The sequence below is a fragment of the Seriola lalandi genome, unplaced genomic scaffold (genome assembly GCF_002814215.2).
Source record: "Seriola lalandi dorsalis isolate HSWRI2012SDOR001 ecotype SW California unplaced genomic scaffold, Sedor1 jcf7180002051474, whole genome shotgun sequence".
NCBI lineage: Eukaryota > Metazoa > Chordata > Actinopteri > Carangiformes > Carangidae > Seriola > Seriola lalandi.
In genome coordinates this window covers 3969-22787 of record NW_019522027.1, presented here as the reverse complement: position 1 = coordinate 22787, position 18819 = coordinate 3969, and the positions used below count along the sequence as shown (strand labels likewise).

General features: G+C 43.2%; 1 protein-coding gene across 1 annotated transcript; it reads left to right on the top strand.

Annotated features, from left to right (window-relative positions):
* Positions 1–1831: 1831 nt before the first annotated feature.
* On the top strand, positions 1832–16202 carry vcpip1 (valosin containing protein (p97)/p47 complex interacting protein 1). The gene is made up of 3 exons (XM_023399369.2): positions 1832–4638; positions 8320–8406; positions 9652–16202. Exons 1-3 carry the CDS (start codon positions 1989–1991, stop codon positions 10449–10451), a joined length of 3537 nt encoding a protein of 1178 aa, XP_023255137.1. The 5' UTR covers positions 1832–1988; the 3' UTR covers positions 10452–16202.
* Positions 16203–18819: the final 2617 nt, after the last annotated feature.

Here is an 18819-nt window from a genome sequence, read left to right as displayed (position 1 = left end):
TATACTTTTTGCATCTGTACTAGAAAACCGCAGGTATTATAATTGTCATGCTACAGGCTAAAAGTCCACTACAAATACTACCTGCTGTTAGAAATAGAAGATGTCCACTGAATAAAATACCCCAAATACCTCTATTATTGTTGCTTTTATTCACTGTGGGCATAGAACAAAATGATGATTGTTAACTCTCAGACACAAGCAACAATGGAAGAAAGACAATTAAAACAATAAATAAAAACAAAATCATAAAAAAATGAAATAAAATTACATAATAACATAAATTAGATAAATATGAAGATGTAGATTCCTCTGTCCATTTATAATAAATAAAATGCACTTGCATGAGCCTAGTTACAGTGTGAATGGTATTGGACAATAAGTCCAACTAATGCTGCAAATATTTGTACTGACATTACCACAACATAGTCCTGATCTCTGTATCTGTATTTGGTTTTGTTGAAGTTCACACCAGTTGTTTTGGGTGGTATTCTTATGTATTTTTTAATTCTGCCACCGTTATTCACTATATTTAACAGACCTAAGCAAGGAATCCATTTTGATATATTCACAAACCAGACTCCATTCAAAACATCTCACTTTCTGTCTTCATGGCTTCACATCCTAATACAGTGACTTGTTAATTATTCTTCCAATCACCTGACGCCAACTCACACCAGATGGCAGCAGCAGGCTGCGTGAACCAGATTTCCCCAAAATCTCTCTGAGACAAAGTGCAACTTGATCGATCAATCGATGTTGTACTGATCAAGTCACTGAGATGAATGTAAGGGCCCTTGACTTATAGTCCGGTGAACAATGAAGCATCAAACTGATAAATGTCTGTTGTTTTTCCAAATACTACAAATACTTATTCTAGTATGACTGGAACTGTGGTGTCTACTGCGAGTGTCTCCATTTGGTCTCGCATCCAGACCCCGTTAGTATTTCTCTTGTTTTTATCCTGTTAATCATCTGAAACCAAACCACAGCAGGTGGCAGCAGCAGGCTGTGTGATCCAGTTTTCCACTAAATCTGACCTAAATAACGTGCAACTGAATGGCTCAAATGTATTACGTATTGATCGAAAGTCGCTCAACATTGATATAAATCCTTTTAACTTGTCTTAATTACCAGACAAGCAAAGAATCATTAAATCAACACATTTCTGAATGGAGCTCGTCGACCGAAGCTTTCTCTCAAAGTCCAGACTCAAGCCGGGTAACGTTTATTTTTAACAACGTAGCTGGATGTTGAGAGGTTAGCAAACCCTGTTTGTATGTAACAATTGATTATCTATATGCATGTACAGTATTTGGCTTTAATTATGGTTTTAGTCAGCTAGCAGCTAAGCTAACCCGTAAACTCAGGTTGCTGTTGTTATGCAGTGCCGTTAACATCTATCTCAACTAGATTTATGCCCCGAATTGTCCAAACTACACTGCACCACAAAACTGTAAAAGCATATAAAGCAGAAAATGATTTTAATACATTTTGGGGCCAAATTCATAAACTCTAATCCGTCCATTCTGTCCAGGACTGCATTATTCTTCCTTGTTCACTTCCTGACACAAAAAAAACGTCGTTGCGACGTGTTGCATTCTGGTAAATGTAGTCAAATGAACTTTAATGTTATCAATTTAAATAATTCATCATTCGACACGGGTTTGAGTAAATATATTTTCCCAAATTACAGAATGAAATTGGCACAAAGAAAAGAGAAAATAGAGTTATTCATATTATTGTGTGTAAATATTCAAACGTAGTTACGCAGCGGGACTACAACTCCCACAATCTGGCGTCATTGCGTGTCACGTTTAGCAACGGTCAGTCGCTCAAGAAAAAAACAGCCGCTTCCGTGTTGTTCTTGTGTTATTTTGGTTAATAACTGTCGTTAGCGGGGTCCCGGCTCGTCTGACGGTCTCGCCGGAGTGTGATTATCATGGTTTTGTGAAGCTGACACACAGTTTCAGCTTTTTCTTCCACCCGAAATGTCGCTGCTACAGAGCTCAAAGAAAAAAGACAAGCGTATTTTGTCTGGTACCTGCCCAGACCCGAAATGTCAGGCGAGGCTGTTCTTCCCCGCTCACGGCTCCGTTAGCATCGAGTGCACCGAGTGTGGTCAACGCCACGAACAGAAGAACCTGCTCAACGTCGAAGAAGTGACGGATCCAGATGTTGTGCTTCACAATCTGCTCAGAAACGCCCTGCTCGGCGTCACCGGGGCCCCGAAGAAAGGGACGGAGCTGGTGAAGGTAATGGGGCTTTCTAATTACCACTGCAAGCTCCTGTCCCCGGTGCTCACCAGGTACGGTATGGATAAACAAACCGGCAAAGCCAAGCTGCTGAGGGAAATGAACCAAGGGGAGATGTTTGACTGCTCGCTCCTGGGGGACAGAGCTTTCCTGATTGAGCCGGACCATGTGTCCACCATGGGTTACGGTAAGGACCGGTCAGGGAGCCTCATATACCTGCATGACACTCTGGAGGAGGTTAAGAAAGCCAATGGTAACAGAGAGTGTCTCATTCCGGTCCACGTGGATGGAGACGGGCACTGCCTGGTCCACGCCGTGTCCAGAGCGCTGGTGGGCAGAGAACTGTTCTGGCATGCCCTGAGAGAGAACCTCAAACAGAACTTCAAGCAGAACCTGGACCGCTACAAGGCCCTGTTCCAGGATTTCATTGACGCCGCAGAGTGGGAGGACATCATCAACGAGTGCGACCCCCTGTTCATCCCACCTGAAGGCGTGCCGCTTGGACTGCGCAACATACACATATTTGGTTTGGCCAACGTCCTCCACCGACCCATAATCCTGTTGGACTCCCTGAGCGGGATGAGGAGCTCCGGGGATTACTCAGCCACCTTCCTGCCCGGGCTGGTGGCCGAGGAGCAGTGCCGGGGGAAAGACGGCAAGCTCAACAAACCCATCTGCATCGCCTGGAGCAGCTCCGGCAGGAACCACTACATCCCTCTGGTGGGAATCAAGAACACGGTGCTGCCCAAGCTCCCGGCCCGCCTGCTGCCGAAGGCGTGGGGCGTCCCTCAGGAGCTCATCAGGAAGTACATCAAGCTGGAACCGGACGGGAGCTGCGTGATCGGAGGCGACCGCAGCCTGCAGGATAAATATCTGATGAGGCTGGTCAACGCCATGGAGGAGGTGTTCATGGAGAAGCACAACATCCACCCGTCACTGGTGGCTGACGTGCACCAGTACGTCTACAGGCGGACCGGTGTGATCGGCATCCAGCCCGAGGAGGTGACTGAGGCAGCCAAGAAGTCGATGATGGAGAACCGGCTTCACCGCTGCCTGATCTGTGGCGCCCTCTCTGAGCTCCACGTGCCGCCGGAGTGGCTGGTTCCTGGTGGGAAGCTCTACAACTTGGCCAAGTCCACACACGGCCAGCTGCGGCCAGACAAGAATTACAGCTTCCCCCTCAATAATGTGGTCTGCTCTTATGACCCCCAGAGAGACGTCCTCATCCCAGACTACAAACTGAGCTCCCTCAACACCTGCAACTGGTGTCACGGGACGTCGGTCCGTCACATCCGCGGCAACGGGTCGGTGGTTTACCTGGACGGGGACAGAACCAACACCCGCTCCCAGGGGGGGAAGTGTGGATGTGGCTTCAAGCATTACTGGGAGGGAAAGGAATATGACAACCTCCCCGAGGCCTTCCCCATCACACTGGAGTGGGGGGGTCGGGTGGTGCGAGAGACTGTGTACTGGTTCCAGTATGAGACTGACACAGCGTTGAACAGCAATGTGTATGATGTGGCTATGAAACTGGTCACCAAGCACTTCCCGGGGGAGTTTGGCAGCGAGATCCTGGTGCAGAAAGTGGTCAACACCATCCTGCATCACACCGCCAAGAAGAACCCGGACGAGTACAACCCGGTGTCCATCGACGGGGCTCACGTCCAGCGTCTCACCGACACCGCAGACACTCATCAGGTGGCGGACCCCCAGCCGCCCACCAAGATCATCCTGACTGGTCAGAAAGCAAAGACGCTCCACAAAGAGGAGCTGACGATGAGCCGGGCAGAGCGCAGCATCCAGCAGAGCATCAGCGAGCAGGCCTTCGTCAGTCAGAAGCGACGGACTGACAAGCTGAAGCAGGAGCAGAAAGGACACGGCCGGGCGTCCTCCCCCAGCGGGTCTCCAGAAACCTCTTCCTCTTCTGCTCCGGCCACGCCCACCAAGTCCTCCTCCCCCTCCTCGTCCTATAAGGAGAAGAAGATCCGTGTGACCACCAGTGACGGCAGGCAGGCCATGCTGACCCTGCAGGCCCACACCACCTTCTCAGAGCTGCAGAGGAGCATTGCCAACCAATTTGGCGTGCCGCCGGCGCAGCAGTGCATCCGCTACGGCTTCCCGCCCAAAGAGCTGGCCCCTCCAAAGGACAGCGAGGAGAACGAGCCCGTGGCGCTGCAGCACGGTGACAGGGTAACGGTGGAGATCCTGAAGGGCCCTGAGGACAAGAGCCCCGCGGCCTCCATCCCTCGAGCCTCCAGCTCGCACTCCGCCCTGCACTCGGTGAAGAGTGAGGACGCCGTGACGTCCGGCAGGATGAGCAGCCGGGAACTCCAGGACAGCATCGACCTTGAGATGTCCTCCCTCTGTCTCCTAGCAACCTTGATGGGTAAGAGTACAGAGGAGTGTGACATGTAAGCCACCTCCCCTGAGCCCCCCCCCCAGTGATCAATCTATTGATTATTTAACTGTGAGACACAGTCTAATGATTCACTCAGCTGATAGGAGACGCAGAAAAGCAGATCACATTTTGAACTTTGGGTAAAAAAAAAAAAAGTAAATATAATTTTACTTCATAAATCACTAATTGATCAAATTGCAATCAAACAATTGATTATTTAACTAACAGTTTCAGCAAAAGATCAATTTCATGTTACAAACCTCTGTAATTCCCTTAGTCAGAATGTTCATTTATTTCACATGTACCTGCAGCTGGACTCCAATATATGAGTTATGTATATAACTATATATATATATATATATATATATATATATATATAACTATATATATATATATATATATATATATATATATAGACAACTAGACAACTTGGTACATCTGATCTCGAGCAGATGTGTCTTCACCTCAGTTTACAACATCTGGAGTGAGTTTGTGTCTGTCTGTGTCTCTGTGCTGACGTTGAACGTGCTCGCGCTGCCGCACGTTATTACATGCAGCTGAGAGTTAGCGTTCGCCGCACTCAGAGCGGGTTACTCCTCAGTCACCTGTGAGCGGCGGTGATGCTCAGATGAAACTGTTGTCGTTTCACTCAGGTCCAGGATGTGCAGCACAGGTGCATGCTGCTTCCTGATTGCTCACAGCAGGCAGGTGAATAACACACCTGCAGGTTTCCACGGAGCAGCTGACGGAGCGCACATGTTGCAGGTGACACCCGCCACGGTGTCTGTTTCTGATCAGCTGCCCTGAATCCTACCAGAAAAAGTGTGTGTGTGTGTGTGTGTGTGTGTGTGTTGTAAATGTGCTGACTCAGGCATCTCACCTGCCAGGGGGGTCAAAGGTCGCGGCTGCATTCAGATAAACAGATCAGCAGGCCAGCAGGCAGTGTGACAGAGAGCGTCTGTCGATATTCAGGAAGGATTCATCTGCACTCTGAACGCTCTGCAGGCCTGACGCTGCATTTCCTGTTAGCAAGAGCTCATATTCAATAATCCTCCAAAACATCCGCTCATCAGTCTGTTTCTAACGTGGAGCTCGGAGTCTTCACACTGAGACGTACCATCATGTTTAGATAGAAGACATATATGATATTTGATCCGAGGTCCTTTCTTTACTCCTTTCCTTTGCTGTCTGATGAGTTATGACTCCCCTGATGTTGACTTTAGAAATCAAAAAGTATCTGTGACACTTACGAAACGTGTCATTGCCAAAAAGAGAAAATGCACAGTCACTCACATGCAATTAAATAATGAATCATTGCATCAGTGAGCACAATACTGATGCTGTTCCAAGGATTCTTGTTTGATAAAATAAGCAGGTCTATGAATTTTTCATTTCTAGAAATCAGTTGAAACAATTAGTCAATTCATCAATTAGTCCATCTGGAGACAATTAATCAGCAGCTGCTTTAGTCATTTTTCTCCAAGCAAAAAATCAAAACATTTGCTGACTCTATTCATGGAGTCGGCAAATAGTAGACCAGAAATACAGGTACAGGGCAGTAATGCGTTGTGAGTTGGCCCGAGTGCAGCAAAGGAAATAAAAGAGCAGCGTCACGGCTGAAAGCAGCTCGTCTGGTTCTGACTCCAGGTCTGAAGATCTAAGAGCCCTAATGAGTTTATAGAATTGTGTTTTTTCTCCCCTTTTATTATGTGATTTATAAACTAGAGGCAGCACTTCTGTTCTATTCTGTAGGTGTAAAGATTAAAGTGCAGGAGTGATGTGCTCAGTTCTCCCGGGTCAGACCGGTCGAGAGGCCGTTAGAGATGGTCCACCCTGCTGAGCATGAAGAGCTTCTCTCAATCCAGTCTGGACCTGAGACTCTTAATTCTGTCTTTAATGATAAAAGGCTTTTGCTTCTTTCTTGACGTGGCTGCTGAAGCTCAGATCTGAGTCACTTGAAACACAAAGACTTCTAACTTTTGGGTTTTTGTCTTTATAATCCTGGAATCAAGCTGAGCATTAACTTTTATTCTTTTCTACTTGTTTCCAGACACAGTGATTTCTGTCTTGTCTTAAATGAATTGAAGTAAATGTAATTACATCCAGCGTTTTACTTGCTGTAAGCACTGATAGAGTGAGTGTAAGGGGCTCCTTCATTTGGTGAAATAAAGGTGAAGTAAATCTGAGTATCATCTGCATAGCTGTGATAACCGCCGTTATTGTCATGGATGATTTAGGGGGCGATAGAGGGAACATGCATATGGAACATGTACTGGTCCAAAACGTCTACTTTGACGTCCGCGTTTAGTCGTCAAATTTGGTTACACCAACACAAGCAGTTCTGCATCTGGACTGTTGCTAAGCAACACATAAACATTGTCCTGACCTGCACAGTGACACTAGCTAGCTACTTTATCCCCACGTTCCCTCAGGTGTTTCTGAAGTGTCCAGTTTTCTTCCTCCATCCTGACGACCGAACATCGTTTCATTCAAATGTTATTTCTGAAATATTTTCATCTTTGTTTGTTACAATCTGAGACTGATAACAACGTTAATGTGACACTGATGAACAGGTAATAGAACACCTGTGAAGAGGAGTGATACATGGAGTTAAAAGTCCCAGTGCGGTTGTGCTCTATATCAGTCTCATGGAGTGAATCTCGTCCAATCAGATCACTTGGTGTGAACTGACTGTTGTATAATCTGTTTTAGCAGCTGGAGTTTTAGTGATTTGGGAGCCAGTCTGAGATAAAAGATAGAAGCTCAGTGAAGCTGTCGTCAAAATTTCTTGACATATTGAAATGGGTTTTTACATATGGAAACAACAGCGCCACCTGTCTTGTATAAAGAGAAAGTTTGGCGGGGCTTTCACTTAAACATATAAAATCAAACCTATAAGTAGAGACGAGGTCATTGTTTAAAAAAGACTTGTTGTTCTGCAGAGGTGGTTTTGTGGAAGAGCGCATCGTTCTTCCTGTTACCCGTCGAGACAGGAACAGACTCACTCTGTGTGTGCTTGCAACTCAGTCGGCTTTCAAACCAGTGGTTTAGATACTGTTATTAGATACTGTTTATTTTAATTTTGTCTGCATGTGTGACCGCTCATGTTGCTGCTGCACTACCAGATGAAGCTGAGCAGTAAAATATTCTCCTAACTGACAGAGCAAACTGCAAAAACAAGCCCCAGACTGGAGGAGAGGAGCTTGTCCTTTCAGACAGCGACCAGGCAGCTGTCAGATTGATTTTATTTTAATATGCTTTGAAAGTCAGCTCTTACGTCTCTGTCAGATGGGCTCAAATTGTGTTTTATTGTTTTGTGGCAGTAACATGCGACAGACTGAATATGCTATGCTGTCTTTAGATCATCGTGACTCCTCAGTGGTCTGAGCTACAGACATACAGACACCGAATCTGTGCTTTGCAGTCAGCCATGACTGAGTGACATGTATAATTAGCTGAGGCTGTGCTGTTGAACTTGATGATACTGTAAAAATAACAACTTTCTAACCCAAAACACAAAGGCCTGCAAAAACAGGAGTCTTACTGTGGGTTGAATCTGCATTGTTACAGCTACATGCGAAGTAATCTGCAAACACTGACTCGCTTTAACCTCGTGGTGTGACGTTAAATCCTCGTTAACTTGTGTGAACTGTTGTTTCTCTGTTCCAGGTGAGGATGTTTGGTCGTATGCAAAGAAGCTGCCGCACTTATTCCAGCAAGGCGGCGTCTTCTACAACATCGTCAAGAAAGACATGGGTAGGTTTCATGCAGTGTGTTTACATGTACTTAAATAACCAGGATACAGTCAACCAATCAGTTTATTCTTTTGTATTTATATGTTATGGAAACCAGAAACCATGTTTCTGAAATCATAGTAGAAGATGAGAGAAACCTGGTGAGAATATCTCATACATAACATGTGCAGGTGTTGCTGTGATTAAAGGACGGGTCGTTACGTGCAGAGATGATCCTCGAATTCAAAATAATCTAACTAAAGAAGTGAGATCAAAATCTCATTTACAAGTGAGACCTGAAAATAAAAGAAATAACAAAAAGAAATATTGATAGCAAATACAACTTTCCATACATACAGTCATGTGTTTATATAAACAGAGATCAGAGTGAACATTTAAATGCTTTTAAATATGCATTAAGATACACAACCAGGTTGACGATAAGATGACGACAAGACAATAAGTAAAACAGTGTCCAGGAAGTGCTCTCCCAGTACAGAGCTTATTGTAGTGTGTTTTCTTCATAACAGCACCTTAATGAAGAAAATACATTAAAATAGTAGGTGATGGTTCCTAAATAACATGTCATCACCAACCAGGAGTAATCAGATTACAGCAGTGCGTGAAAACACATCAGGTTTTCTGGTTTCTCTTCCTTACTGGCTGAAGTATGTAATTAATTATGTAATTATTATGAATTATTATATAAAATGGTCAACTATCGAACGTAGCGATGGGGGAAATAAAGCTACGGAAACAATGAAATGTCAAACGGTGACATCTGCTGGTCAGACTTTGGTACTGTAATTCGTGGAAGCATTAACTGCAGAGCTCATAATGAAACTGAGAGTCCAAATCGAAGTGAAGTCATCCTTGATGTTTTGTTAAATAAGGATTTAACAAAAAAAGAAACCACTTTTTTTTCTCTGTGGACTGAGGCTTTGATACTTTCACAGTATTAATATAGAAGCTAGAGCTGATCTATAATCTATAATCACACTACACATGGACACAGACCTTTACACTGGAGGAGCTTTAAGTCTTTGTTAGACTCTTCGTCTTTGGTTGATCTGATATTTAAATCAAGATTTTGATCATTTCATTCTGTAACTTCAGTAACTAAAAGGTCTTCTGGCTCTTTTTATTCAGTTAAAAAAAATAATAAACTACGTTTCAGAGTATAAAGGGTTTGTATTGGCACCAGTAAATAAAATGAAAACCAGCAGCTTTGTTAAATATCGTAATATTTCCTCTTCCTCTCCTTCAGGCCTGATGGACGGGAAACACTGCACGCTGCCTCACCTGACGGGGAAAACGTTTGTTTATAACGCAGCAGAGGAGCGTCTGGAGCTCTGTGTCGACACCGCAGGTCACTTTCCTGTCGGCCCTGATGTGGAGGAGCTGGTGAAGGAGGCGCTGGTGCAGCTGCGTTCAGAGGCAGCCACAAGGGGCAGCAGAGAGGGGAGCCCGTCACATGGCGTGCTGCGGCTGGGTAGCGGTGGCGTGGTCCGTAAGAAGGAGCAGCTGCAGAGCGTCACCGCCTTCCAGGGTAAAGGTCACTCTCTGGGCAGTGCCGGTGGCTCCTCCCCTCCGGAGCACAGGCCTATCACGCGCCAGCACAGCAGTGGCGTGGATCTGAGCGCCAGCGTGTCCAGAGGCCCCCCGGACCTGTCGGACATCCCCGAGGACACCACCAGGGAGCTGGTTCGCATGGCACCCGGCTTTGTCACCATGAAGGACGGTCGCGGTCTGGACCCCAGCCTGATGGAGCAGCAGCGGAGGAAGCTGCAGGAGATGGTCTCCTCCATCCAGGCTTCCATGGAACGCCACCTGAGAGAGCAGCAGAGCGCCGCTGCCGCCGCCGCAGGGGGCGGGGCCAGCCAGGAGCGGACAGGCGGGACTAAGACAGGTGCGGGCCAATCAACATCCACACCGAGCCACGAACCTCCAGCTGCAGCAGGCGTCTCGTCAGCTGACAAACCAGAGGGGAAGGCAGAGGAGCTGGAGGAGATGGAGAGCCAGGACGCCGGGCAGAGCAACACCACCGAACCCATGGATCACTCCTGATCACTCCAGACCCCCAGCACCGCCCCCCGCCCCGCCCTCACCCGCCTGGCCAGCATCTGTGGGTCGTAACGCCTCAGGTCGGATCCTAAAGCTTTTGGTCTTCATCGTGTTTCGTTGTCTTTACTGCATGACTCCAAAGCGGGCCGACCGTCCTCGCCTCGCCGCACACTCGGGGCGGGACATTTACCGACAAGGCGATATATTGTGACACACTGTCTGCGATACATCATTGATGCGCTCACACCACTACCACAGTTCTGTTGCAGTACTGAAGCTGTTGCTGTGTGTGTTTAAACTCTATGCACTTTGGTACACAGCCCCTCACCACAGCTTGTGATTGATTCCTGCGTTTAACAGAAATTATTTTTCATTTAATGATATGTTTTTTTTTTAGTTGATGATGTATCATAAACGACTGTCTTACAATATATCGCAGAGTCTCTAGTTTGGTGACAGACTTGTATCTCTCGCCCTGCAGACGTCTCACCCTCTCGCTATAAACACCCAGCGATATCCGAGGAGGAGAAACTACTCGTGTGTGAGACGCGTTCCTGTAGATAGAAAAGTCCTCTGAGTCTTAATCTGCCACCAGGGAGGAGAGTTGCTGGTCGCCAGCGGCGTAACGTCCTGCAAACATGCTTCCATCAACGTGCACGCTCCGAGACGTGCACCAGCCTCTGTACGCATCAACGCCTTCATCACCGAAATCTGCTTTTCCACCGTCCGTCTGTCTGAGGGCCGCAGGGAGAACTCTGGATCTGTGTTTGCTCGACTGTCTGATGCCTTCGCATAAAGTTTTGCGCCCCCCCCCCCCCCATGGTCACAATTTAAATTCAACATTTAATCCAGCTTCAGACCAACCTGTGCCACCTATAGGCCAGTGACAGCTGCTGCAGTTTTGACACGTGTGCCACCTGCAGGTAAAAAGTCTCACTGTGTTTTTTTTTTTCCGTTTTATTTTTCACATATAAAGCCTCTAAAATGTTGTTTTTGTTTCCGCTCCACACGGCGTAACGTCACGTGTCCACTATCCACAGATTGATCGGCCGATAAGTAACAAGCGTCAGCACTGAAATGCCAAAGATATGTTTCTTTAACAACCCGACGCATTGACAAGTTTATTTTTACACTTTAAAATAACCTTTAAATTACATTGTATGGCCACAGCCCTTTTTAAAAAGACAGCAGGTCAGACTCTAGTTTGTTACACAGATGCCAAACAGAAATGATTAATGTAGCTTGACTTAGTTTGATTTCTTACTCTGAATACTAGAGCTGTAAACTTTGGTTTTATTAAAATCCATAATGTGTATAAGTAGAGCAGTAGACTCAGATGACTGATAATTAATATGATCAACATTTGTCTGATGGTCAAGTGCCTGGAAAATCTTCATTTTGAAGCCCAATTCATACAGGTCACAGCCATAAGCTGAAATGTGCTTAAATTAGAGTATTTAATATCCTGTGGAGGTTAGTGTTACACAGTGACGTTCCTGTTGATTGTGTAAAAACCACAAACACTCTGAGAAACACCCTCCTTACCTGCATGTGGCACTATTTTCAACTTGCAGCGCCTGTCTTTAAATTTAAACAGCTCAGCATTTTGTCAAAATAAAGCATTTTTTTAGGAAACAAACTATAAGAATTTGGAAGAAAATGTGTTGCACAGTGAAAGGTTGCTGAGCAGAAGTGACTTATGGTCTGTAAAGGTCTTGCAGGTGTGTTGAACTGGTCTGATAATGAGTAAACGGCCCCCTCGTGTGGAGAAACTCTCAAAGTTATAAAGCTGATGAATGCAGCGCTTCACATCGTTAAGCAAAAAAATTTGTCGACTAATTAGTCATTAAACTCCTGGTTTACTAAATACCCAAATATCAAAGTGCTGATGATTTCCTTAATTAAAGACAACCCATCATTTATTTCACTGTTTTTACAAAAGTAACATTTTTACCTTTAAATGTAAGTAAAACATTTAAAGGTAGGCAGGAGAATGATGATGATGATCATGGTGATGATGAAGAACTTATTTTCTTTTCTTTGCTCTTAATGTATGGTCACGTTGCCCCTCCCCCACCCTGCTCTCAGCCCTGAAACAGGAAGTGATGTCATGGTTATGACGATCAGAGCGATCACAAACTGTAAGTCAGTTTGTTGTTGTGCTAAATATGTTGACAAAAAAACGCTAGAATAAAAACATTAATCTCCATGCGTATCAAAGTCCCTCATGCGGGCTTGAACAAAAGTGAACAGGAGGCGGAGCAGAGGAGGTGTCATGTGACCATTCACTGGCTCAGTCGTTGCTTTATGTTTGAAACCTCCTATTTTAAAAAGCAGAATACGACCAAAGATAAACCAGGTTCAAGTTTTCAGTCCAGTTCAAAAAAACAGTTTTTGGATCTGATATTTGGTAAAGGAAACTCCCCCACAGGCCTTTGTGTTTCTGTCCTATGCAAAATCTTCACTGGACTTCCAAAAAAACAATGATCTCAGTTTGGAGTTTATGAGATCCACCAGCTGAAGCTGAAGGTGACGCTGAAGGTGACGCTGAAGCTGACGCTGAAGCTGATGCTAAAGCTGAAGCTGATGCTGAAGGTGACGCTGAAGCTGAAGGTGACGCTGAAGCTAAAGGTGACGCTGAAGGTGACGCTGAAGCTGATGCTGAAGGTGACGCTGAAGCTAAAGGTGACGCTGAAGGTGACGCTGAAGCTGAAGGTGACGCTGAAGCTAAAGGTGACGCTGAAGCTGAAGGTGACGCTGAAGCTGATGCTAAAGCTGAAGCTGATGCTGAAGGTGACGCTGAAGCTAAAGGTGACGCTGAAGGTGACGCTGAAGCCAACAGATCCAACAGTCCTGCAGTAAATCCTGCTCCATGACGGATCCAGCTATATGCTCATTCTAGAGGATGGAGTTTTAGGATTAGGATTTATTCCAGGGCAGTTGTATTAAAATGATGATGAATGATCCCTCATAAACTGCTAATTGAGTGTGTATACATATGAGAATTGTACCTTCCTGTTGGCTTTGACTCACCACTGGGCGGCACTACTGCAGAGGGTAGTGTGTTAAATTTCCACAGGAAACGTCTCCTGTTCTGGTGGCATTGAAAACAGATTATTTTTACTTTTTGTTGTATTTTATTTTATTTTCTCTAAAGTTCTGCAGCCAAAGTATGGAGTCATAGGAGTGCTATAAAAAAAATATGAAACAGAATAAGAAAATAAATTTGGAAACAGGAGTAAATAAATAATAATAGATAATATAAATAAATATAGTAAATACATAAGAAATGAATTAAAAATGTGGCAATATAAACAGAAATAAATAAAGCTTCAAGGGAAAGCAAAGGCAACAAGTGAAAAGCATTTTTTTGTCTTTTATTTATTTCTCTTTATATTTTCACCTTTTTTATTGACTTATTTATTCTTTTATTTATCTCTGCTTTTATTTCCACATTTATTTTCTTCTTCTTTTTTTTTTTTATAGATTTATTCTTTTTTTAGCACTCCTATGATTCCATATCCTCCACAGAAAACGTTCATCACTGCAACGAGACGAGCGAACAAACAAACAGCTGCCGTCTTCATGAGCGTCTGATCACAGTTTGAAAGGTTCTCATGTTCTCCTCATGAAACATCAGTTTTAAAACGGCTTCCCTCCGTTTGTGCCTCTTCTCATTTTGAGTTTTTATTCAGATTTTAGACATTTTTCACACCTCTTCTCATGAAGCTCTCCTGGTTTGGGTGTTTTAGTTCCAGTGCAGTGAAATCTTCGTTTCTGCAGCACACGATAAAATTTAAGAGAATAAATTGATGCTGTTACAACACGACAACCAACCAACCGGCACACTGACTGTGAGCCAGACCTGATCCCCAGCAGCAGTGCTGGACCTCACTGAGGCTCTGGTGTCTGAATGAGAGTAAAATCTCTGCAGCAGGTTCAACATCAGGAGGAAAGACTGAAGCCAGGAGAGTGGAGGCTGTTAGAGCAGCAGGTTCATGAAGTGGTTTCACTTTCACAACTGGCTGAAACGTAGTGTATGTTTCCTCAGGTGTTCAGAGATGTAGAAACTTCATGTATTTCACTTTTCCTGTGTAAAAAAAAAAAAGCTTGTTGCTTCTTAAAGGGCAGCAGCATGAGAGAGTTTTGCCCTCATTAATACACTTTGGTTTTACTACACAACTTCAGTGTTGTGATGATTTGAATTCTGATTTCTACCTGCCAAGGATTTGTCAACCAATCTCTGCAAACTGTGCATTTTATTACATTAGGAAAAGTGCAACATTTCAAGCCCAGGTTGGCTCTTTTGGGCTGGAATTGTTCTTTCTTTCCTAAATGTAATAAAGCAGAAACAGTGTTGCATGTTTCTGGGAGGCAATTGGACGGTTAAAGTTGTTTCAATTCAGCACCACTAGAAATGACAAGAAATAGCAGCTTATATCTATGATTCATCAAAGTAAAAGTCCCACATTTTAAAATGAGGATGTAATAAGAGGCCGGACAGTTTTAGAGCTGCTGCTTTGGAAATCAGTGTTGTGTGATTCATGAGGAGGCCATGATTCTTCAGGTACCTTCTGAAGTTGTGATTAGTTGCTCATAAAGACCTCTGCATTTTTTCTTACAGCGTAGTTTGTGGTTTTTCCCTCCACACTTGATCATGTCTCAGTCTCGATCCAGAGCAGGGCGTCACGTGAACCACAGCGACGTTCAGCTTCCAGAGGCCTGAACCCTAAAACTCGTTTAAAGGAATAGTCTGACATGTTGGGAAATACGCTGGCTGGAGACTTCCATTGTCTGGTTGAGCTCAGGAATTAGCAGCAACATCTTGTTTGTTTAATCGGGACAAGTTGTGAATTTACGGGGTGGGGGGGGGTTTCTGCCACACTGTAGACTTCATGCTAAACTAAGTCGTTCTGTGCTAAAGAGACAAGAGAGTGGTATCAATCTGAACATCTAATCCTCAGCAAGAAAGTGAATGAACTGTTCCTTTAAAATGGCTCGACTGAAAGTCAGTTTACACTTTTGTTGCCAACAAAAGGTTTTTCCACATCTGCATGTTCTTGAAATGACATGGTGTTGATGGAGCAACCGATCGTCAGGCCTTAAAATCACTTTGTTTTACACTGAGGTTCTTTCTGTTTTACTTTTAACTGTGTCAGTTTTACCTCAATCAAACTCCATTTATTTAAACTTAAATCCTCATGTTTGACTTTCAAAATCTCCTTGACCTATTTCGTTTTCTGGTTTTTGGCAAAAAAAAAAAAATTCTCAATCTCAGTCTCAACATGTGATTCACAATCCTTCTGTTTTTCATTGCTCTGAGGTTTATTTTTGCTGTTGAGGCGAACAAATGTAAGACTTAGCACTTTGTTGGAGAAGAAGAGGGAATGTTAGCGTAGCAGATTCACATTAGCTGAACATATGTCAGTCAGAGAGGAAACCGGTCGGCGGAACAAATCAGAAAGAAGAGAAGTTTGCTCAGACGACGCTGCTGTAACAGACTTGAAGTTTTTCTTTGTGACTGCTGTACTAATGACATGAAATGTAATCCAGTTGTATAATAGTATATATTGTAGAATATTTGGACCTGTACAGAAACTATAGAAACACAGATTGTTCAGTTCCTTCAGCTCTTTTTTTTTTTTGTTAATTTCTCTCTGGTTTGCTAATAAAATATTGATGATACACGGCTTCGACATCGCTGTTTGCATGTGTGATGAATTTTCAACCGCAACAATAAAATCACTTCCTTCACTTGTTTTTGTATTTTGTCGTCACTAACAGATTTTTGTGTTTGTCTGTTTGAGACAAAAACATTTTATAACTGTTGTCCATTTTCTGAAGTCACCACAGTGTTTATGAATGTATGAATGTGTTTTGTTTTGGGAAATTATAAAATTTCAGAAAAATCACATTCAGTTCAATATTATTTTATTTCTGTTTCTGTTTCTCCTCGAGACCTTACAATATTATAGAGAGAAACCCAACAGTTCCACAATGAGCGACACTTGGTGATTAGAGAGGAAAAACTCTGAAGCATTTTTTAAAATTAGCGTTTGTGTCCAACTCCTTAAACCTAAACCTTGTGTAGATATAATGAAACAACATTGTTGTGCTTGTGATTTTAGATGTGAACCTACAAGTTACTCAGAAACCATTATGACCTGTTGATTTATTTATGACAATTTAATTACCTATGCTCATACATGATGAAATACAAAACTAATTTAAAGAGAGAAACTGTGAGCTGCTCACTTGAAGAACAGGACCTTGGTCTTTAAATTATTGTAGACGTTTTAGTTTGACACAAATAACTTGTTCACATTTTTGAAAGCAGTGAAAGACAGTTCAATGCTTTGGATATCACCAATTATTTTATGTGTGATTTTGCATCCATTTGCCACAACATGATGCATGTCAATAATGCACAGTATGCTTATTGATATTGTGATAATTGTTTCAAATATATTTACCACAACCCTGTCGGAGTAAAGTCTCTGCATGTTGAGATTCTTTGCAAAGTGGAATGAGCTAAATTTAGTGAAGTGTGCATATGAACAGCTGCAGCTGTATCTGTCTCAATCTTGTTGGAAGTCTTTCAAAAAGATTCAATATTGAAATGCAGCTAATGAGTCATTTCAGACCCGTTTCTTCCAGATGTTACTGTACAGTAAACCTCTTCAGTTCTATGAGCGCCATATTAGTTAACAGTAATGAGCAGAAACAGATTAGGATTTGTTTACACCAAGACAAATAGTTCTGCAACTGGACTGGTACTGGAGTGTTGCTAAGCAACACAAAAATATTTTCCAGACCAGACAATGTCATGTGAGCGCAACTGGTGTGTGCTGAAGTATCCAGGCTTCTTCCCTTCACCCTCTTCTAACGACCAGACATCATTTAATCAAAAGTTAATTATAGAAATATTTTCATCTTTTGCAAAGTTTGTTACAATCTGATATCGATTAACCGGTTAATAGAATAACCATAAAGCGGAGTGATACATGTAGTTAAAAGTCCCAGAACTGATTGATGACTCCCCTCCAATGAAATTACTTGGTCGAAACTAACTTGTAGAAATGTACTAAGATCTGTCCTAACAAAAAAAAAAAACCCAACCCCAAACTAGTTCAGAGGAAATAAGGGTAATTTCCCTGTAAAATTAGGCAGCACAGATACAATCATAACTTAAGGCGGAAAGACAAGTTAGCTCACTTCCACTGTCGGAACTTGACAGTGTGACACATAGCGGAAGTAAACAATGACAGCGCAAGCAACGTTAACTGTATTAGAGTTAGCTTGAAGATGACGGTGTAGTCGTATCGCAGGTAAATATTTCAGTGGTAACTAAGCAACAATGTCTTCAGTTCAGTATCTGAGAGAGTTTGTCAACGAGCGACTAACTGCTGCTGCTGAAGAAATATTCGGAGTCTTTGAACAAACTATCGTCGAGTACGAGGAAGAGATCGATCGTCAGCGCAGACTGCTGGATATCGTTTGGAAACCCGAAATAAAGCTACACAGGACAGGTCTGTAATAAGACATCAACGTTTCTACTTGGTCTGTCATCAAATTAAGTCTCGTGTCGAAGTTTGTTTCCCCTTCAGATAATGTTTCCCTTCAGTTTGGGGGTAGGACGCTGGTTTGGAACAGTGGAGGTAGTTGGTTAGGGTTAACCATTAGGCACTGGAGCACTGTCAGACTGGTTTGTAAAATGGTAATAATAGTGATACTCATAGGTGTAATAGTATTATTAATAATAACATCAGCAATGAGCAGCACCAATTATCATTATTATTATTATTATTGTTGTTGTTATTCTTAATAATAATAATAATAAATTATGATGATGTTGTTCTGATACCATTTTTCCTGATCAGATACCAATGAGCTAAAGAAAATTTAAGCAACTGTATACTATTAACCCTGTGTCTATATGATGTGATTGTTATCATTGTTGTATGGCTCAGGTTAAACATGCATTGTAAAACATGAACAAATATAGTAATGCCATAGAATCTTTCTTTCATAATAAAACAATAGTTGTCTTAACACTAGAGCCACCTCTCCAAATCAAAATGTACATAGTGCACACGTTGCCTTTTTACTGGTGGGACTTTCCAGTGTAACAGTGTTGCCAAATTGCTGACATTTAACTAACGTACCTTGCTAACTTAATAATATGGGCATGGGGCCCGTTTCATACCAAGTTTCACTATCCAAGGTAATGGTGTAAACTTGTATTTGTTTGCTCAGTTGTCTGTTTTTCCATCATCACATTTAGTACCCTGTTTCTTGTGTCCCTTTGTCCCTCCAGAGCTCCCTCAGCAACATGTCTGTGAGGAGAAGGAGGTTCTCACTGACCAGCAGC

Excerpts from the sequence above, each read along its gene's own strand:
- vcpip1 (XM_023399369.2), top strand. The coding sequence starts at position 1,989 with ATGTCGCTGCTACAGAGCTCAAAGAAAAAAGACAAGCGTATTTTGTCT. Across the intron at positions 4,639-8,319 it reads TCTCCTAGCAACCTTGATGG|GTGAGGATGTTTGGTCGTAT; the intron begins GTAAGAGTACAG and ends TCTCTGTTCCAG. Across the intron at positions 8,407-9,651 it reads CATCGTCAAGAAAGACATGG|GCCTGATGGACGGGAAACAC; the intron begins GTAGGTTTCATG and ends CCTCTCCTTCAG.